Source organism: Lampris incognitus, chromosome 2 (genome assembly GCF_029633865.1).
Source record: "Lampris incognitus isolate fLamInc1 chromosome 2, fLamInc1.hap2, whole genome shotgun sequence".
Lineage (NCBI taxonomy): Eukaryota > Metazoa > Chordata > Actinopteri > Lampriformes > Lampridae > Lampris > Lampris incognitus.
The window spans coordinates 126,706,177-126,728,121 of record NC_079212.1 but is presented as its reverse complement, the minus strand read 5'-3'; the positions used below and the strand labels follow the sequence as shown (position 1 = coordinate 126,728,121).

Below are 21,945 nucleotides of genomic sequence, written 5' to 3'. Positions count from 1 at the left end.
ACACGGGATGACACAGCTACAAGCTTAAAAGACATTCATTGGATGATGGCACGAGTGCGGTAACATTTTGGAGAGCATGAAGACTTTAGCAGATCATTTTTTATCTGACCATAAATGTATATTTTCTCAAAAGTTAATGACCTTAATAACACTATTTAAAACTGACCGGCAGCTAGGTTTAATCAGTCTTAACGTTACCGACTTCTCATCTTCTCGGTTCGAAAGTGCCTATAATAAATTATTCCGTTCTCTAATGTTTTCCTATGTTATGCGCACTGGTGGCCTTGAGGTAAACAACTATCAGTGGCATAAAATAGACGATAGGGGGTGCTGCGCTCAGTGTTGACAGGAGTGGACAACATAACTTCTGCAACTGGAACGAAAAGACGTTGGTTCATGATTTTTTTTTTATTAGGTGTTCACATTCAAGGTTACCGATGAATATATGGACTGCAGTTTTTCTGAAGAATATTGGTTTAGAGGACGCTGAGGAAATCTGTATAGGTTTTTAAAAAAGATACGTTTAGCATTTCAGGCAGCACGTTGTAACCCGTTTCGAAACCAGCGTATAGGAATACGGAGGGGAAAAACAGCGTACTGAAACTGAAACATTACGCCACACAACCGTTAATTTACCTCAGTGACCGGGTTTCTAAATTTGCGGGGACGAAGTCTGCACATGCGTGTTCGGGCGCCTTTCTGGCCGCGCCGGCGGTGAACGCAACGGGAAGAAATTCAACTGCGTGCTTTGGAGCCGGACAGACGGACGTAACCTGCACACCACAATCATACCCCAAATTTACATCTAATCGGATTAATGGTGAAAGGTAGGAGATCAGATCGCGTTTCTTTCCGGTGTATCCTTTCGTGAAATATCGTAAAACAAACCTAATCCCTGACGCATCAACAAACCTAGATTGCGTGATGCCGCATGTGATTTTGGCTTGACGATGATGATGATGGTGGTGGTGGTGATGATGGCGTCTGAGTTCAAAACAAAACGTGACGAAGTAGCCAAATACAGTGTTGTGAGCCTACAACGCCGAAGCCTACTACTTTTGTTGATGTAGCAGCAGCCCTCGGATTTGGATTAAGACGTGTGTTGCGATTTTAGAAGCTTCTGTGTTCCTTTGTTAGGGCCGTTTAAAGCTCTTATCTCCACGCCGTTTGCGACAAGGAAAGTATGAAGAAGTAGGCCCAGAAGCGAGGGCCCCCGCGAGCCTCTTTTTGAAAGACAGCTCGGCGGCCAGTGCGCTTCGCCCGCTCCACCCACGCTTTGCCCGCCAACCAATGATATCGCCATAAACCACTGACGCCAACAATGGTATACTTCACACCACGCCCACTGATTATAAAACACAGGACAATCAACTGTCATGACTGTGTGGAAGTTATAAAAAAAGAAAAGAAAAAAGGTTTCTGTTAAAAGGCCCCAACAAGCTTTCTAATTCCAGTATTGATATTAGACGTGCGTGAGCTATTGCGGGGATGGGTGCGTGGTTATGAAAACGAGTAGATGCATTGTCAGTAATGAGTTAGGATAAATCGCGTTAATAGGGTTGTAGCGCTTTCAAAACCTCACGGCCTCCGGTCGTAGCAAATCTCTCAATCTGAATTCGTGTTTATCCAATTGCGACTCGTCACTCCGCCTGCTGCTAGATTGAGAACGTCTCGTAGGCTCCTCGCCGGCCCAGCTTTTTTCTGCGGGCTATAAAGCAGAAACCCGTCGCCCTGGATCTTTCCGTTTAACATATAAATGAACTCTACCATGTAATTCCCGTCATTTGTCCCTTAATGTCATTTAAATAGACATCTGCTCCGTGTGATAAATACATTTCAGTGTTGTCATTGTCTCCCATTGTTTCGCTGCGTGAAATCGCCTGACCAGAAAACACGTGGGGTCGCCAAGTAGCGTGGATATATATCCGGTTTGAGATGGAATTACGAAAAAATGACCACTCTTTCTTGCCAAAGGTGAGTTAACTCATACCTTGTCATACGTTGTACCAACGTAAGCCGTTGCAATGTGTACAGTAAAGGCGACTTGTTTTTTTTCCTTCTGTAATTGCTAAGCTATATTCGTTGAGGACGGGTGGGAGCTAGCTTAAGTCATCCGGATACCGAATGAGCTATACGAGAGGGGCGCTGAGTAAGACATGCATGCCTATACTCCGTGAAGGATAACATGTGCAAAGCGATATTATACTCATATGTGTGTATTGTTTACAATTACATCGAGTTTTCGGTGGTTTTCGTGCACCAGACGTTGTTTATTGCTTGGTATGACACGGAATTGTCCGACGACTGTACTTCCCCGCTGCTGGACGAGCTAAACACAAAGCCGGCAATGTCTTTTTCGATTTGTTTTTATTAAATGTTTAAACCCCAGACCTGCCCTACTTTCTAGTGTTGTCCTGCCAGACAAAGGCGTCTTGATTTGGATGAACGCTACTTAGGTTGAGCTTTGTCGTAGTTCTTCCGTCGCCGAGGGTGTTGCATTGGGGTAGAAAAAGCTTGACTCGAGAGTCTATTTTGTAAACCTTTTTAATCCGTAATAGGCATGTTGAAATTGCTGTAAGTTGGTCAGAACACACAACCTCTCTTAGTTGGTACCATCGATGCCTTTTAGGTGGGTGTAGTTTGGTTGTCATCTTAACCAGTTTTGTGTATGCAGGAAACGAGTCTTGATGTGGGCAGTATGAGTAAGACGCCCCCTAACAGAAGAGGGATAACATTTGAGGTGGGAGCTCAGCTAGAGGCCAGAGATAGGCTCAAAAACTGGTGAGTCATTGCCTCTCTCTCTCTCTCTCTCTCTCTCTCTCTCTCTCTCTCGATCTTTCTCTCTCGCCCCCCCGCATCTGGGCCTTGGTAACTTTGTGTTATGCCTACCACACTTAAAAACACCCAACAGTTGTGAAGCTCTTGAGCAGCTCTGTAACTGCACTCAGGGATCATAGCACACACCTTGACCCCTGTGACTGTTAACTAATGCTTAATGTATATATTATATTTTTCATCATTTAGTACAGGGATGGGCAGCATGATCCAGAAAAGGCCGGTGTGGGTGCAGGTCTTTGGTCCAACCAAGCAGTTACACATCGGAGTCTACAAATCAAAACCCTTGGCAAAGACTATTGGTTGACTAATAGAATTAGGTGTGCAACTGCTTGGTTGGAACAAAGACCTATACCCACACCGGCCCTTTCTGGATCATGCTGCCCAGCCCTTATTTAGTGTATGAGAGGCATTAGCTTCCTGTCTCTGGTTGATAAGTAAAATTTAAGAGAAACCTTCTTTTCCTACCCTAACCCTCATGTGGTGTTGATGGTCTTTTCTCACCTCAGGTATGCAGCCAACATAGAGAAGATTGACTATGATGATGAGAAAGTCCTGATCCACTATCGTCAGTGGAGCCACCGTTATGATGAGTGGTTTGACTGGACAAGTCCTTACTTAAGACCAGTGGAGCGGATCCAATTGAGGCGACAGGGCCGGTCGGAGGACTCTCCTGTGCCTGTAAGCCAAGAACTTAATTTTACTTAAGGCCAGGCTTAGTATTAAAACAGTGTGTTTTTATTAATTAAGCACATGGCCAGTTGAGGACCTAGACCAGGGATTGGCAACTTTGATGATTGATGGAGAGGGCCACAAAAATTTTATCCTCACTACCAGAGGGCCCGATTGTGACCGTGCACTTCTACCAGTGGGATACTGTAACCCCATCACTCAATTAACCAATTATAGCTACTAATTTAATGAAAAGAATAAAATATATACCGGTAATCATAGTTTATTGTACCAACATTTCTATTTAATGAGCTTAACACAAACAAAACATCCACATTCCTGAGTGATATACCATTATATCAGTGCAATGGGATCTCAAAAATCATCATTCAATAATGGTACAAAAGTTAACATTCACACTAAGTGCAACAACTAATATTCACGTTTGTAGTGCATTTCTACTCTGCCCTCCCATTCCATTACGTTTCAAATAAAATGCATTTAGCTCAAGATGGGGACCTTGTTTTATATAGGGTTTTTCTAGTCTACCGAGCAGTCATCACACTTTTTTTTTACAACATATGCCTCACATTCACCCATTCACACACACATTCATACACTGACGAACCCATTGAAACTCACCCACAGGTAGATCAGTATAAAGTTCTGTCTCAGTGAGATACTTGCGGCCTCTCCTGCTGGCGTACAATAGACTGAATGTCAATGTTTGTGCATCCAGTCTGCATGAGCTAGAACAGTTTCATCTGTCAGCCTGTTTCTCTCTTTTGACTTGATGTGCTTCAATGTTGAGAAGCTACTCTCGCAGATGTAAGTGCTCTCAAACATGCTGGCCATTGAGAGTGCAAAATCCCTGAGGAGTGGAAAGCAGGACTCGGGCAATAGTCTCCAAAATGAAATTCCTCTCTGATTGCGCTTTGCTTGAAAGAAGGGGTCTGACTGTAGTTCGCAAAGTTCAAGCTGCAACTCTGGGGGTTGCTCACTTACAGCAGCAGAGAAGGGGTCAGTGAATAACGCAATTCGTGACTGCACGGCATGGAAATCTTGAAAGTGTTCCTTGAACTGCTGCTGCAGTGTTTCTGTGTCTGCTCTATACTTGAGAAATGTTTTCTCACATTTGGGGACATCTTCGCGCATCTCTTCACAGGTGGGCAAGTGTGCCAAATTTGGATGGTCGGATGAAAAGCCTTCTTTGAACAGGGCCAATTTATGCTTAAATGTGTTCATGTGTGCATAGAGACCCGACAGAATTTGGCCTTTTCCCTGTAACCGCATATAAAGGTGATTAAGATGCGAGGTAATATCTGCAAGAAAGGCAATGTCGCAGAGAAAGTCTGTATCCCTGAGTTAAGTGCAGTAAGCATTGTATCACATCGAATGCTGTCCTCCAAGAACACTGGGATTTCAGTGTGCAGTGCAACAAAAAAACAAACCCTCTCTAAGCACTTCCGGAAGCTCATCCCTCTGATCTCAGTGTGCATCTAAATCCCCATAAGCGGTCCTCACTTCATCAAAAAAAGAAAAGGCTACAAACTTCCTATGATTGAGAGATCTGTTCCCCCCTCGAATGAGACTGGTAACCTTGGTAGCTAAATCCATGACATGCCGGAAGTTCATTGTCTTGGCACAGAGGGCCTCCTGTAAGATAAATGGTTGATGACCAACTAACCTTTAATTTTCACGTGGCCTCGATTGTTCGGTAGTGCCGATTTGCCCGGTACAACATCAGGAAAATTAGACCCAACCTGTCTGAGCATGCAGCACAACTACTGGTAAAGGCTCTTGTAGTATCATGCATTGACTACTGCAACTCCTTACTGGCAGGCCTCCCTGAATGTACTTTCAAACCTCTGCAAATGATCCCGAATGCGGCAGCACGTCTGGTCTTCAACCAACCCAAAACAGCACATCACTCTGCTGTTCATATCCCTCCACTGGCTCCCGGTAGCTGCCCACATCAAATTCAAAACCTTGATTCTCGCTTACAAAACAGCTACTAAAATGGCTCCCACTCATTCAGTTCTACACTCAGTCCCGCTCACTACACTCTGCCAATGAAAGGCGCCTGGCACTTCTGCCACAACAGGGCCCGAAGTGACTAGCCAGACTCTTCTCTTGTGTAGTTCTGGAACGAGTTACCAAACGTCATTCAATCTGCTGAGTCCCTCTCCATTTTTAAGAAGTTAAAGACTCAGCTCTCATGAACACCTTCACACCTGATTGTGTTGATTAAAAATACAAAAAAAAGAAAAACGATGCCATGCACCCTATGCTCAGTTACTATTGTTGCTGCAGTGTTGAGGAGCCGAAACTCAAAAAATTTACTCTCTTATGCTTTTATAATGAGATGTAACAAATAAAGAATCTTGAATGCATTGCCTTTGTGCACTGCCTGTTGTCACCTATGTCTTATCGGACTCGAACCTAGTTTTTTGGCACTTAACTTGCATTGTTGTCTCCTGACTAGATCCTTGCTTGTGTTGTATTAACACTCAGATGTATGTTGCTTTGGATAAACGTCTGCTAAATGAAATTGTAATATTGTAAAATGAAATAGGATTTAGACTATGATAAAAATTCTCTCACGAATTCTTCATAACCATATATTAATAGTTAGCTAGCATAACGTTACCCACCTGATGTATGATGAAGTGCAATATTGGACAGTCAGTGCCGCTCTATTGGAGGAGCCAGGCGAATCAAGTGCGTCTTCCTCACATTGATGGTGTGCCATTGGTAACAACAGCTGAAAGCTTGTCAAAGCCCCCATGCTCACTTGCAACACTTTTAACAGCATTGAAAACATCCTTTCCCTTGTTAGTGTCATGCAAAGACACCAATTTCAATAACTCCTCATGCACTTATAATGAACTGTCAATTACTTTTGTAAACGAGAAGCTGGCTAACATCCCTTACATCTGTACTCCCATCCAACGCTAAGGAGAATCGGGAACAATTTATTGTCATCTCATCCATGTACTTGCGTACACAAAAGAGACAAAATTTTGTTTCTCCCAGCCCACAGCAGTGCAACACAAAAGACAAAAACACATATCCAAAACGTCCCAAAAACAGAACAAAGCAAAAAAACACGGTCAACAACACAGTCCATTCAGTAAATTTGCAACACAGTCCAAAAATTTCCCTGTTCAGAGAACGAACGCCAGCCAGGATTACTGTTGGACTGCCGGTCTGCTTGGGTTAGCAGTTAGCTTAGCTTGCCCCGCTTCCGCATCCTGTGAGATCGCCCTCGGTGTTTCCTCTTCAGGCGCAGCTCCGGGCAGGTCCGTGGTCCTTGGGCCCACGGGATGCAGGGTCCCTCAGCCGATTCAATGCTAGCTCTCCCAGGCAGACACCTTCCACACACCTCCCCCGCACTCCACATGATGACACAAACGCAGACACAGACAAAAACTCTGCACAGTCGATGCTAGGTGAGGCCACTGCCAGACCGCCGTCGGTGTTATCTCAGTGTTATCGGAACTGCCGGTCTGCATGGGCTAGCAGTTAGCTTAGCCTGCCCTGCTTCTGCGTCCTGTCAGACCACCCTCGGTGTTTCCTTTTCGGGTGCAGTTCCGGGCAGGGCCGTGGTCCTTGGGCCCATAGGATGCATTAGACCAAGCTCTCCCAGCCAATCCAACGCCAGCTCTCTCAGTCATCAGACGAAATCGATGATCAGAGACATAAATCCTCGTAAAAGTTCTTCACACGATGACACAAACTCGGACATGGACAAAGACACTGCATAGTCGGCACTGGGTGAGGGCACCACAAACGTGAGTTCACGCCACCATCTTGAAGTAAAGAAGTACTTGCTATGCATGACTTATTTTTGCTTTCCCTCGACATGATTTTGAATGTCAAAAATTCTTCGCGTCACTGTGTGATGAGACAGAGACTGTTTCAAAGTTCTTAGCCATGTTATCTCCAAAAGCTTTAGCCATCTCTACAGAACATAGATTCACTGTTTTGCCATCTGACAAGGGCTTCTTTGCTTTAGCAAACTCGAGGGAAACGGTATAAGACCCCTTGAGAGAGGACTCCTATGTAGACGTGACTTTGGTAAAAAGGCTCTGCTGTCGGTGTATTTTTCCTTTGAGGTCAGCGATGATAGTGGCTCTGGCACCTCCGGTGTACATGCCATATTTGTTTTTGCGTGGTATTGTAGTGGTGACTCAAGTTGAAATCCTTCATGGCTGATTTTGTTTCCAGGCGCACTAAACACATAGGTTTGCCTTTGAATTCCGTTTTGAGGGAGCGTCCTCTATCAGTGGACAGTATAATAACAATTGGGATCCAGTTCAGATGTGATCAAATGGCCTGCTTGCTTCTGTCGTTGGCGTCTCTCATGTCCGAGGATCCATTCCATGAGATTAAGGTGTGTGCTTAAAAACTTGGAGCCATTTGCTAAAGCCTTGATTAAAGTGGTGATCAGGTCACGACGCTGGTCCACACTGCTTGGCCTGGGAGGATCTAGTTCCATGGCAACACAAGAGTGAAGATGATGGGATCCGCCACAGGTTGCACCCAAGTGATGGTCGGATTGGGAGTCCGGACTGCCCACTTGTTAGGCACTTACGAGCCAGGGATGTGTGGGATTTTTATAACCGCCAGTCCGCAGTCCCATTTAGCCAGCTGAGTGCTGCCCAGGTTACGCCAACTCCACAAGTGAAGTCCGTCAATACCGCGAGGAGGGGCCTATCCGGGGTTTGTCACGCATGTAGGAATCGGTAGCCTGTACCTTTCAGCCTACATCACATGACGCTTCAGCAACCCGCTTGCTTCCAACACCGGTGAAACCAACAATTTATTGATATTTGGAAATTGAGCCGCGGGCCGTACTGAGACAGGATGGGGGTCGAATGCGGCCTGTGGGCCACTAGTGCCCATGTTTGGCCTAGAGTATCTGAAGTAGGATGGGGCTTGGTGGGGCCCGATGTTTTGGAGATGTGTGTATTTATTTTGGGTTTGGGTGTGTCCTCAGGTTTGCAGCATGAAGCAAAATTAGATTTGATAACATGCAGACATGGTAACTGCTATGTTCTCTTTACTGTGATGGCTCTTGGAAGTATATCAGTTTTTAATTCATAACCCTGGCTTACCCACTGGGAGAGCAACAACATTGGTCATGGGTCATTTCTGCTCCCATGTATGTACACTTAAAAAAGATTGCTGGTTACAAAAGAGAAGTGGAATGTAAGATTGACTCTAGTGGTTTAGTCATCTGTCCTTTTTCCAGGGGTTTCATGTCAATGACAAGGTCCTCGCCAGCTGGTCTGACTGTCGTTTCTACCCTGCGAAGGTCCTTGCAGTTAATAAAGATGGTGGGTATCAGTAAATATTTTCATGTTTTTCTTTAACAGCAAGCTGAAAATCAACGGGGATCATGTAAATTATACTTGGTATAATTTTTGGTTCTTTTCCCCTTCAGCGTCTTACACTGTAAAGTTCTATGATGGAGTGATCCAAACAGTGAAAGGGATTCACGTGAAGCCGTTTGTTAAAGAGGTACATTAAGTCATGGTTGGTAAATAACCCAGAACTCCTCAGCATATGTAGCATGGACTCTTTGAACACCATGTTTCCTCTTTCTGTTCTTTATGGTGCTGACAAGTAGAAAGGTGGCAGAGGGAAGTCTCGGTCCAGTGAAAGGACCACCGTTAGGAGGGTCCACAATGGCAGAGACCGGAGGCCTCAGGAGAATGGAGGCCCAAAGAACAAGCGGGCAAGACGCAGCATATCTGATCAGGATGAAGACAGCAACAGTGAGGACGAGGAGGATGAAGGGTGGGAAGACGGGGCGGCCGACAAAAAGAATAAGAGGAAAGATGGTGAGGGGGAGGCTGACAAAGTGGCTCCACCATCACCCGACATTAAAAGGGAAGAGGACTTGTCTGAGGACGCACTCCAGGACATTGATCAAGATGGAGAAAAGGAGACAGGACTCAGTAATGGAGTGGGCGCGGGAGGGGATAAGCGGGAAAAGGAGGAAGACTGTCATTTAAATGCAGTGAAGAAAGAGGAGGTGGAGACAGAACTGAATGGAACCAAGCCATACCCAGAGGTGGCCGAGCCATACACAGAGTTGCCCAATCAGACAACACAAACAGAGCAAGTGTTTGTCTCTACAACAACTGCAGAACCCAGCAGCGATGTGGAGAAGAAACCAAGTGGCCAGTTGGATAACTCCAAGCCGACAGGGGAGGTACCACCTGTCCAGCCAGTGAAACGTAAGCCTCCATGAAACCGAATTAGAGGGGAATGTTAGAAAGGCATCTTATACGTTAAAATGAGTAATTCTGTGTGGTGGCTATTGCAGACGCTTTGAGAATATTTGAAAAGCTTGAATGTCAGCTGTTAGATTTAAACAAAAAAAATTCTCTTATCTTTTGTTAGCTGTAAGAAAGCAAGGTTTTCACAACCCCAACAGATTCAGCAGGGAGCCACGTGAGTATATCCCAACATTCCTACTCAGTGTTTTCTTTTATTTATTTGGTGTTTTTCTGTTACGTTTTTTTTTTTCCTTTCATAATGTACTTACCTGTTTTCAACCCATTCTGATACCTTTTCAGTGTACAGAGTTATCAAAAACCAGCCTCCACCAGTCCTGTCAATCAACCTCGACCACAACCCATTTAAATGCAGTGCCCCAGGCTGCACCAAGTCCTTCCGTAAGGCCAAGCTGCTGCATTACCACATGAAATACTACCATGGGGAGGAGCAGCCAGTGGAGGGCAGCCTCAGCCCTACAAGGGGTATCCAGACCAGGGCATCTGAGAAGCAGGCCCCTGCCCCTATTCAGAGTCCCAAAAGAAGGCGTACCATCTCTGCTTCTATGCGTGAGTTCATCTCATTTAAGGCATGCAGCACAGTCCAATTGTAGTTGTGAAAGTGCAGTCTTGATGGCTGATACTGCCATTTAACTGGTTTTCAAACCAGCTGGTAGGCACACAGAATTTAATAATTTCGATTCTTTAACAGTGAAGATGACACTTGCGCCAGTGATTACACACTTGTGTAAAAGACTCAAATTATCTTGTGAACAAGGTAGTGCTGGCTTTGCCAAAATGTCCAAATGTTTTTGGCTTAAATTTGTCATTTTTTCTTCCCATTCTTAGACCCTGGTGGAGCTGCCCCATCCTCCCGCAGTGACGTGAAGGCCGCAGGCAGACGCACATCAGCGCCCCCTGCTGTCAATACCCAGTGCCAGCAGCAGAGGGCGCTGCTAAGGGAGAAGAGCAAGGAGAACCAGCTGGACAGAAATGTATGCCAGCAGCAGGATAAAGATGGGGAGAAGAAAGCCTTTGACATCGGTCAGTATGTTGCTGAAAAAAGTTATCCAGATGAAGTGAGATGTGATTGCTGTACTTGCCTTAATATGGCTCTCTCTATGTGTTTGGCATCATCTCTTAGTGCGTTACTGTACTGAGTTAGTTTGGTTATTTTGCTTTGAGTGTGTCCATTCTTCACATCATTTAAAAAGAGGTACGAGCTCTTTCTACAGTGTTAGCTTGTGTATTAGCAAAGTGTTAACTGTTACCCACATGCGTCTGACATCTTCACATCATTGCCCCCAGCAACAGTGAAAGACAGGCTGAAAGAGAAACCAAAACAGAAAGACTTCCTCCGCATTAAACTGAAGAAGAAGAAGAAGAAAAAAAGGCCCAAGTCTGGTAAGAAGTGTAGCCTGGCACACTGCATGGGAACTCCTTAAATCTCTGCTACCACTGCATGTGCATTCTGTGACAAAGTGGGCATGGCTAGGCCTTGGTGCATAAAGAAGACCATTCAGCCTTTTTGGTGGCTGGTGTGTGGGAATAGTGTTATCTGCTACTGGCCTTGCTCTGCTAGCCAGCGTCATTGTACTGCTCCAATCATAAAACTCTTAATCTTGTCTTATTCATCTGGAAATCGTAGCTTGCCTTTTCCCTCTTACACATCAAATTACTGAAAGTACTGCTGATGAAAAGCCAGCTTCTTTTATGGCACTGGTAATGTCAACTCCAAACATGACTCCAACACTGGTCTCCATCATATCTTCTGAAGACTGAATCGCACAAATTTGTAATATAGCTGTCCTTTGGTTATTTCAAACCAATGAGAAACATTGCCAATAACATGGGCTTCTACTATTCCAATGTAAATTTGTCTCTGGCTACTATTTGGTTTATCATATTTCTCCATAGTGTTTGTTGTGCCACAGTTTGTCACCTTAGCAATAGCTTTTCTTTAGCATTTCCAAAGTTGACATTTTGTTCTGCTCCCCCCCCACCCCCCCTTCCCTGTATTAACAGACTATACAGGTAGTGAGGAGAATATTGACATCTCAGTATTGGGTCTTCAGTCCAAATTGAATTTGCCAATCAAATTCCCCCTCTCACACAATCACAAGCCTGAGGCCTACCCAAGCAGGCCCGGATACAGCCACTCAAACCAGATACATGTGAATGGTGGGTATCTTTATGGTGTGTGTGTGTGTATGTGTGTGTGTGTTTGTGTGTACACGCGTGCGTGCTTGATAACATGTCTTTCTCTCCCCTCTGTCATCTCCATTTGGATTCAATCAATCAGCCAAATGTTTTTAATTTTGATCCCCATTAATACTACTATCTGCATCTAAATATTTTTGTTCAGTTTCCCATATATACTATGTCATGATGAGCAAACTAATACTGGGCTGCTGTCACAAATGAGAACTGTTTTCTTATAGTTGGTTGATTGAATCCGAAGCTCTACTTGCTGCTTCGTCTTGCTTTACATAATAATTCCTTAACAATTGTTGCTGTTATCATAGAATATGCCACCAGCCACAATGACTTGTTATTTTAGCACATTAAGTTATATTATTTTTCCATTTTTATCTTTTTTTTTTTTTTTAAGATGAAGATAGCATCAGTGACTGGTCCACTGACAGCTGTGGCTGGAGTGATGAGGACTTTGGGGTAGATTTGGATGTCACCACTCCACCTTTGAGTGTTGACTCGGGTGCCCTAGATACGAGCAATCCGGAGATTGTGCGGTGCATCTGTGAGGTAGAGGAGGAGAATGACTTCATGATCCAGGTGTGATGTTACCCTTTTCTCACTGCCCTGCTTTTTAGTAATGTTTCTAAATCAGGACTATATTAGGAAAATGGAGGGCTTTAAAGATGACAAGTATATGAAGGGCAGCGTATCTGTATTCATTGGTGTTGCAGTCTATCAACTCTAGGGATGGGTATTGTTAAGATTTTAACAGTGGTACTACTACTCTTACCGATATTGCTTATTGATCCGGTACTCTTATTGGTTCTTTTTGTTATTTTTTTTAGAGAAAAGAATTAGCATTGCTTAATTTTCCCATGTCAGGACAGAGTGTTACTTTTTATCATTAAATCATGTTTGTATAGTTGAGTTAACGCCATGTGGGCTCTAGGGTGCTAGCGTGCATAACATATCTGAGGTAGATGGAGCAATGAGAAATTAACTACGAGCTAGGCAGTCAAACTGCATTTCTCCGCATGTATTTGATAACACTTTCATGAGATGTTTTGAAAGATTGCTTGTGTTTCCACTCTAACATGCAAAAGACTTAATGCATGCTCAATAATCCAGGTAAGGAAATCGCAGAACGTTGAATCAGTTCATCTGGATACAACGTTTATTGAGAGAAATGTTTCATCATTCATCTAAGTGACCTCTTCAGTCTTAACTGACTACAGGTATCCCCACCGTTATAAACAATACAGTGGCATAACGACCGAAAACAACGATCGGTTTCATATGCAAATTGCTGTGACCATTAACTACGGTTACAAGGGCAATGTGTACTAGAGCCCAGCACGGGACTGTTTTCTTAATCCCGGTCCTGCTGGATTTCTGACCATTATCGTCTGCACCCGCAATGTGTGTGTTACACTCCCGCAATGTGCATTCTGACCAGACCCACACAGTGGAATTCCGTTGATTTTGTGTCTTCTCCTGTCGCACAGGGAAAACACATTATTTTATTGTGTACTATTAATAAAGGGATGCATACCTGTGGGTAAAAATGGAGCAAAATTGTGTTGTAGTGCATAATTACATTGATACCAGTGCAATAATTACAGATCTTCCAGTGTAATTACTACACCTATTCTATTCTAGGGCAAAATTAAACTGTATTTATTTGACTTGTTGTTTTAGAACCTATGGTGTTGTTTTTTTTGCTGAGGTTGTTTTACATTTCCCTGTGTCTTTTAATGCACTGATCAGGAGTAGCGCTCTCCTCTTCTGTTCTCTGCATTCATACATGACACTTTGATGTATCTAAGTGTCATGTATTGTACCATTAAACACAACCGAACAACAAATCATTCGACTGCTTTGCAACAACGTTTTTTATTCAGCTGATTTTAAAAAAAAATGCATAAAAATAAATAAAGGCAGCAACTATGTTGGCTCCATGGTCAGTGACAAAAACAAAACACAGCCAACTAGCAGTGACGCGCCTATTCCAAACGCACGGAGTTTCCCAAACAGTAGGTTGCTGATGTTCTCTCCTGTTTTTGACAAACCATCTTTGAAGGGAGCCGCAAACAACACCCTTGAAACGAGACTGAAATCGTTATTTGCGTATTGAATGGTGCTGGATATGAATGATGTTTTGTGGTAATCCTCAGTCCTTATATCTGTTGTGATGGCACATCCATAGGTTTCGATGATGGGCTTTATCTCCGTTGCCACTGATGCCTACATTGCCTGAGCTCTCCCCTCCACATGTCTTGATACAGTGGTTGGGTGAGGCAAAACATCTTTTACATCAAATTTGCCATATTTAGCGACTACATTAACATCTTGAACTACGTCAATGAAGCCTTTCCCGGTGACGAAGTCATACGGCCGAATGTGTCTACAGCAAAGTGTGACACATTTCGCGATTATATCTTGTTTAATATGTGCTTTATCTTTGAAAGACAGCTTACTCTTGACTGGGGAGAACGGAGCAGGTATGTCACCTTAACCCAGAGGTGCCAGACTTGTGCCCGTTGTACATCAACACTGTTGCACATTTGTCGCAGCTAACAAAGTCCAGTTTTTTTCCATCTTTGTCTGTCACAACTGAGAAATTTTTCCAAATATCAGACTTCCTTGCTTTGTTTTTGTATTGTAATGTCCAACTTTGAGTTTCTTTTCAATTTAATTTGTTGACTCCATCTTTCTTGTTAATGCTAGCTAAATGGCGGGACCCGCAGTTTATTTTTTGACCGCCCGCTCCCGCCCGCAGCAAAGTTAAAACCGCCCACTCCCGCAAGATTTGCGTTGGGTCCCATGGGACCCATGGGATCCCAATCCCAATGCAGTCCTCTAATGTGTACTATTCAGAGGATTGGGGAATAGTTGCAATCACAGCATTGTAAGATGGCAATAGATGTACTCAGGGAAGGATTGCCATGACTTGTACATCAGGGAAACCAAATAGATGCTGGCCAAGAGGATGGTACAACATAGAAGAGCTAATGCGTCAGGCCAGGACTCTGCAGTCTACACCCTTGTACAAGCCATTGGCCACTCTTCAAAGATGAGGATGTGGACATCCTTGATAGATAGGGAGGAATGCTGGTTTTGAACGGGGAGTCAAAGAGGCCATCTATGTGAATAGGGAACGACCATCCCTGAACCGGGGGGGGCTAAAAGTACATTTGTCACCATCTTACAATGCTGTGATTGCAACTATTCCACAATCCTCTGAATAGTACACATTGCCCTTGTAACTCTAGTCAATGGTCACAGCAGTTTGCATATGAAACCGAAAGTTGTTTTCGGTCGTTGTGCCACTGTATTGTTTATAAGGGTGGGGATACCTGCAGTCAATTGGGAATGAAGAGGTCACGTAGATGAGTAATGAAATGTTTCTCTCAAATGTATCCAGATGAACTGATTCAGCAAAAGACTTGCTGCACTTGTGGCAACAAGCATTATCAGCATCCACTAGTGAAGTATAACCAGACTTGACTGTTTAGTTCTCTGTGTGTGTATGTGTGTGTGTGTGTGTGTGTGTGTGCGCGCGCGCGCACGTGCGTCTGATAAATAGCTGGCCTTGGTTCACACATACGACAGGCTCGGAGAGAGAGAGCGCTCTTTTGGAAAGGGAATAGGGAAAATGCAGCATAGACACATGTCTTAATCTTATTGCAAATTAGAATGAAGTTGGTGGGATAAAAGGTCCAAGATCACGTTTATGTAGCCTAAATAAATATGAAATTTATTTTCTTAATTTCTCCAATACCGATAGCAGAACTATTAACATCAGAGCTCATCAATATTACAGTCTTCAATAATTGAGCACCGGTGCTCGTTTAATACTGGGTTTCGGTACCCATCCCTTATCATCTCTGGGCTGCATCACTAATATATAATTGCCTCCTTCAGTGTGAGGAGTGTCTATGCTGGCAACATGGGACCTGTATGGGCCTACTGGAGGAGAATGTTCCAGATAGATACGCTTGCTACATCTGCAGAGACCCACCAGGTGAGCCAAATCCTCCTCTTAATCTCTTTTTTAGCTAATCTTATATTTTTAACCAAAAGTATAGTTGTGTAATGAATACCGATGGAAGCTATGCCATCTAGTGGCCTAAGGTAGGAAGTAAGTATGCTATGAATAGAGGCAGAGCACTTATTACAGTGCAAAATCTGACAAAGCTACATTACATTAGAATTATTCAGATTTTATTGTGCTGTTGATGTTGTGCATCTTGTTAGCATCAGTTGAAAAGTTCAAGCATTTCTGAACTGCTCTTATATTTTAACAATACTTTTGCACCTCCGACATTTTGTTGCATGTGTCTCAGGTCAGAGGCAGAGCCTCCGCTACTGGTATGACCGTGAGTGGTTGAGCAGTGGTCACATGTATGGCCTGTCCTTCCTGGAGGAGAACTATTCTCACCAAAATGCCAAGAAGATTGCCGCCACACATCAACTACTAGGAGATGTGCACCATGTGGTGGAGATCCTCAATGGACTGCAGCTCAAGATGAGCGTCTTACAGTGAGTACTGGAGGAAACGCAGGAAGAGCCTTGTCAGTACTGTACAAGTTTTGTGTGTTTCCCACAGGTATTTGATTAAAACAACATTGTTGCAGAAATTATTATTGCTTGGGCTAAAAAGAAAAAATAAAGCTCAGCAACAGACCAGACAGATCTATTGATGACATATCTTTATGCATGCTCTGTAATCTAGGTAAGAAAATAAAGAAAATTGAATATATTCATCTGGATATGTTTATTGACTGATACATTTCATCACTCATCTAAGTGACCTCTTCAGTCTGACTGAAGAGGTCACTTAGATGGGTCACTTTGGGCGGCACGGTGGCCCAGTGGTTAGCACTGTCGCCTCATAGCAAGAAGGTCCTGGGTTCGAACCCCAGGGTTGTCCCACCTTGGGGGTCATCCCAGGTCGTCCTCTGTGTGGAGTTCACATGTTCTCCCTGTGTGCGGTGGGTTTTATCCTGGTGCTCCAGTTTCCCCCACCATCAAAAAGACATACATGTTAGGTTTAATACTCCTGTCTGCCCCTGACCGAGGCATGGCAAGATGAACTGGAGTTGGTCCCCGGGGGCTGCACAGTGGCTGCCCACTGCTCCTAGCTAGACAGCTAGGATGGGTTAAATGCAGAGAAGAATTTCCCCACGGAGATAAATTAAGTATATCAAAATAAAAAAAATCCAGATGAACTGATTCAAATTTCTTTGATATTGATGACATTTAAATCTAATCACCACTCTTCCTTTTAAGGAGCAAGACCAACCCTGACCTGCGGCTGTGGTGCCAGCCCTGGAAGCAGGGAGATCAGCCATGGAAAAATTCTGACTCGTATTCAGGCACTGAAACAGCCCCATCCCCTTCGGTGCCTGACGAAGACATGAGCCGTGGTGAGATCCTGATGTCCAATGCCTTGGAAAAGTTGAGCAGAGCAGCGGCCTCCTCCTCCTCCTCCTCCTCCTCATCCGCCTCCTCCTCCTCCTCCTCTTCCTCACCATACCTGTCCTTCCAGGACTCGTACATCAGCAGTGAGCACTGCTACCAGAAACCGCGGGCATATTACCCCGCGGTGGAGCAGAGGCTAGTGGTGGAGACACGGCAGGGCTCCGAGCTAGAGGACAGCATGCGGAGCACTGAGGACCTGCTGGAGAGGGAGCAGCGTTACGGGGAGCTACTAGAGATGGACAAGCCCAAAGCACTCGGTGGTACAAACAAGGCAAGTCTGTATTACATAGGCTGTATTACAGACTAGGCTGCAAATGCCAGTTACCTTTGCAATCTATGGTCTTCTTTAATGTTCTGAGGATTTATTTGGAAGTCAGAATCAAAATGTTTTGTTGTATTCAACATTGTTGTACTATAAACTGGACAAAATGTTTTAATAGCCCTGACAGTTGGTGTTCACACCCTGTGCTATGTCATGCTACCCCACATGCTGTTTAGCACTGTCTCAGGGCTTGCTTGGTCAATGAAATTCCATGGAAACTTTTTTTTTTACCACGTTTATTAGGCTATGGCACATAATAATCATCATCATCATCATCACATTTATTTAGCACTTTTCTAGACACCCAAAGCACTTCACATTGAAGGGGGTAACTCAGTTCAACTACCACCAATGTGTAGCACCCACCTGGGTGATGCATGGCAGCCATTTTGCGCCAGAATGCTCACCACACATCTCACACTCATAAGTACAAAATCGCTTTACAAGGACAATGTGTTGCTGTAATTAAGAGATTTGCTGGGGGGGGGGGGGAATTACATACATGGACGGCCATCTATATTGCAGTTCTCAGCTTTCACGAGTTTAATCCTGGTTGTAAACCAAAGCCTTGGTCTGGCCTTCTAGCGACTGTTTATAGGTATAGCTCCTTAAAACTCTACCTGACCCAATTATGAATTGACCGACCGACCAACCAACTGACCAACATTGCCATTTATAGAGCCTAAATGCATGGTAAAATTACAATTCAGAAGATAGATTATGATATAAACTAATGATTCTTGGGAATGATTGAAACTTTTTAAACCACTCGGAGAACACTCCCCCCCCCCCCCCCGGCTTGCGTAAATGCTCTGATGTCATATCGGCTCAGCACATGGCGACTAAGACGAAGCAACAGGATCACAGGCCATTACATCAATCATTTTTTAATTCAAATTTTTTTAACACGATTTTCCTGTACTAAAGGACACATTTTGACTAAATTGTACTCACTGCCTTCCGAGTCACTTTTCAAATCTTTTGGCTTACACTTTTTACCCCCTCTGTTTTGAAGAGGACACCATTAGTTTCTTAGCGTTGAGCCTACATGCTCCTATCACTCATCCAGTAGACAACATGATGCCTCCCAGTGGCAAAAGAACAGCATTACAAAAATGTTCACAGCTTTCTCATAAATGGTCAAACATGCCTGGAACTTTTCTTACTCTCTCTTATTTTCACAAGCTGCCCATGAATGTATTTACATTACATTTTTTATCAATTTTTTAAGGTAAAAGATTATGACTAGAGTTCAGATTTCTTATCAACAAATATTCTAACAGTAAATGCAACCAAAAGACAGATTGTCTGTACCAACAGACCTTTTTGAGTGAAAGGAAATTAAAAAGAAAATCTTTGATTCTGTTTATATTCATTACTGAAACAGGGGACTGCTTAAGTTATGAGATGGACAGTTAACATTTGATTTCATTGTTTCCTTTAATATTGTCAAATTGTATGTACTAGAATCATTCGTTGAGTTTGTCTCAGCCCAAATCTAAACATCTTCAATCTAATTTGCTTTCCCCCCATCCCCTCTGCAGTTTAATTTACGGTTTTATTTAAGCAGAATTCATCTAGTAATGTTTTGCACACAAGCACTGTGACTTGATGTCAAAGAAGTATCCTATGCACACTGCTGAGTAAAGTGTCAACTTCTTACATGAATCTATCCGTGTGTATGTCTCCAGATTTCAAACTCTGGCCGATGGTCCCAGGTTGAGGTGAAGGAGGAGGGAGGGCTGGATGGAGTTGAGTTACCAGATGATGGGAGGCAGCATCAGCAGTGGCAGATCAATCTGTTGGACCACATAGATGCAGTTCAGGATGAGGTCTGTCACCGGATGGACTTCATTGAGAGGGAGTTAGATGGTAAGATGTGGAGATGACTGAACTCAGTAACTACGCATCCTAAAGTTATTTGTGTAACTCACAGCTGATTGACATTCTGTAATATTCATAAGCCATGTGTGAGTGATGGATTTAATAAGAGGAAATGTGCAACCATATGCTTACCTCTGGTTCTCCTTTTGTTCCTGTTTTCCTTCGTCCTTTAGTGTTGGAGAGCTGGCTGGACTATACGGGGGAGCTGGAGCCTCCGGAGCCTCTGGCCCGTCTGCCTCAGCTCAAACGTCGCATGAAGCAACTGCTAACTGAACTGGGCAAAGTGCAGCAGATTGCCCTTTACAGCTCCACATGAGTGTGACAGAGAGCGGCACTGATCACAGTTGACACGGCATCCAGAGACAGTGCTGTGAATTAAAATGGAGTGGATACTCGCTCTTCCCTAGTTGGAATTATCTTGACATATTAAATGCTAGAACATGTTTCAGAATGTTTTGGGCTGTCTCTATGACACAAGTTCAGCTGCTCTTCTTTTGTTGGAAAGGTTCTGTGTTGTTGAGTCAATGCCTACAGCCAGTGAACCTATAAATTAAATTATATATGGATATGTATGGAAAGTAAGCATCATCAATCAGGATTAGACACAAAAAGTAACCTCTGAAGGGCAGGAGAAAATCCATAAGGCCAGTTTTAACATTTCCCTCGCAACTCCACACCATATGAATGCCTTGTCAGAGCTACTGCTAGAGGTTGCCCTGTTTCTCTCAGTACAGTTCTTAACATGCAAAAGCATTACATTCGAAGATCTCAGTTGAGCTCCTGATCCACATAACCCATATGGCCTCTTTGTAACAATCCTGGAATCCATTCTTCTTAAATGACATTTTCCTTTGACATTATTTTGCATTTTGACCACCTGTCATGTGTGTAAGCTCTTGTGTTTTGCTGTTAACGTGACCATAACTTGAAAACATCCATTATAATAGCACTGTACAAATATTCACTACAAATAACAGGTTTTTATGGTTTGTTTTTGACCTACTTAAGGGTCACTTTCCTACTACACTGTGAAGTTACTTTTGTCTGGAATCAAACACATCTACTTTTCAAGCTGTAGAGATGGTGACAAGTGGGGTTTTGGTTTTCCTTTTTAATGGTAATATTTGCTTTGGCTTGTGTCCAAAGGAGCCTTCACAGATGTACCTATTGTATCAGTTAATCTATAAATGTCGTTTACACTACCCTCACTCCCATTTACTCTTTCATTGTTGTTGCTACTGTAGCATTTGACCTGTCAATTGCAGAAAACTGTACGTAGTCTCTTCTTATCCTAGCATCTTGTGCTTATTTGTTAAGACATACTGTTCAACTGACTTGTAATTTCTTTTATTCCATTTAAATTGTTAATTTGCAGTATTTTTTATTCTTTGTAAATAATTCACTCAAATAATGTGCTCTTCTTGGGATCTTTGTATTGAAAACACAAAAAGGATAATATTGTATGCTAATGTACTGTAAGTGTCTGGCTTAGAAGCAGGGGAGAAGTCAAACAATGCAAAATGAATTGCTGGTACATAAAGTTGTTGATATTAATAACCATCCTACAATGTGGACCATGGCCTTGTTTTTTGCCGTTTCTTTTTTGAAATGCCAAATTGTCAGTTTTTTCATGTTGTTTATTCTGCTTGACCCTAAATATGTAGATGGGATTGATTCTTTATTGTTCCTCATTTAATTTGTTGCTACAACCTGTATATTGAGTTACAAGTGTGCCGCTGTAAGTTGCATAGACACATCAATACACATGAGTACACAGGTACAACGTCATACTACAAACATACAGAACATACACTGGGACGTAAGTACAGATGTGGACAAAGATCAGAGGTGGCAAAACCAGGTCCAGAAAGCGAAAGATCTAACCATGTATTCACTCCATCAGCTGATCTTAAACAACACCACCCTCCAGCAAGGGGGAAACTAGTTAATTAAACTAGCAGATTTCGTGTATGAGTGGAACAAATAACACGGTTCATACTTTTACTTTGTGGACCTGGTTTCAGTGGGACATTTTATCTTGAGCTTCTGTGGTGGAATGGGCGAAGCTCCCGCCAAAATAGGCTTTTTCTCCAGGCTATTAACCTGACCTATGACCGGACTGGGGTCAAGTGAAGGTCATAGTGGGGTCAAGTGGGAAAAGGTCATAGGTCAGTAGTGGGTCTATAGTGGGTGTTTTGCGTGCGATGGTGTCAAGTCACAGGTCGGAGGTGGGAAAGAATGATCGTGGAGGCAGTACTGTGAAAT

General features: G+C 43.4%; 1 protein-coding gene across 5 annotated transcripts; it reads left to right on the top strand.

Moving 5' to 3' along the window:
* The first annotated feature begins 493 nt into the window (after positions 1 to 493).
* On the top strand, positions 494 to 21,242 carry LOC130106662 (PHD finger protein 20-like). 5 transcript variants are annotated; one of them, XM_056272853.1, is made up of 18 exons: positions 494 to 827; positions 1,889 to 1,974; positions 2,675 to 2,781; positions 3,345 to 3,516; positions 8,765 to 8,849; positions 8,957 to 9,033; positions 9,143 to 9,755; positions 9,922 to 9,972; positions 10,098 to 10,364; positions 10,644 to 10,838; positions 11,109 to 11,198; positions 11,820 to 11,975; positions 12,406 to 12,587; positions 15,915 to 16,014; positions 16,337 to 16,532; positions 17,283 to 17,745; positions 19,488 to 19,668; positions 19,854 to 21,242. In XM_056272853.1, the coding sequence occupies exons 1-18, from the start codon at positions 818 to 820 to the stop codon at positions 19,994 to 19,996; spliced, it is 3,174 nt and encodes a 1,057-aa protein (XP_056128828.1). In that variant the 5' UTR covers positions 494 to 817; the 3' UTR covers positions 19,997 to 21,242. The 5 variants fall into 5 exon arrangements, with proteins under 5 accessions (XP_056128828.1, XP_056128827.1, XP_056128829.1 ...); XM_056272852.1 differs by having other exon boundaries at positions 11,103 to 11,198; XM_056272854.1 differs by having other exon boundaries at positions 494 to 857; positions 1,810 to 1,974; positions 11,103 to 11,198.
* Positions 21,243 to 21,945: the final 703 nt, after the last annotated feature.

Bases quoted from the DNA above. Each gene is read 5' to 3' on its own strand.
- LOC130106662 (XM_056272852.1), top strand. The intron at 11,199-11,819 runs GTAAGAAGTGTA...CTGTATTAACAG, and splicing joins GAAAAAAAGGCCCAAGTCTG to ACTATACAGGTAGTGAGGAG. The intron at 17,746-19,487 runs GCAAGTCTGTAT...GTATGTCTCCAG, and splicing joins CACTCGGTGGTACAAACAAG to ATTTCAAACTCTGGCCGATG.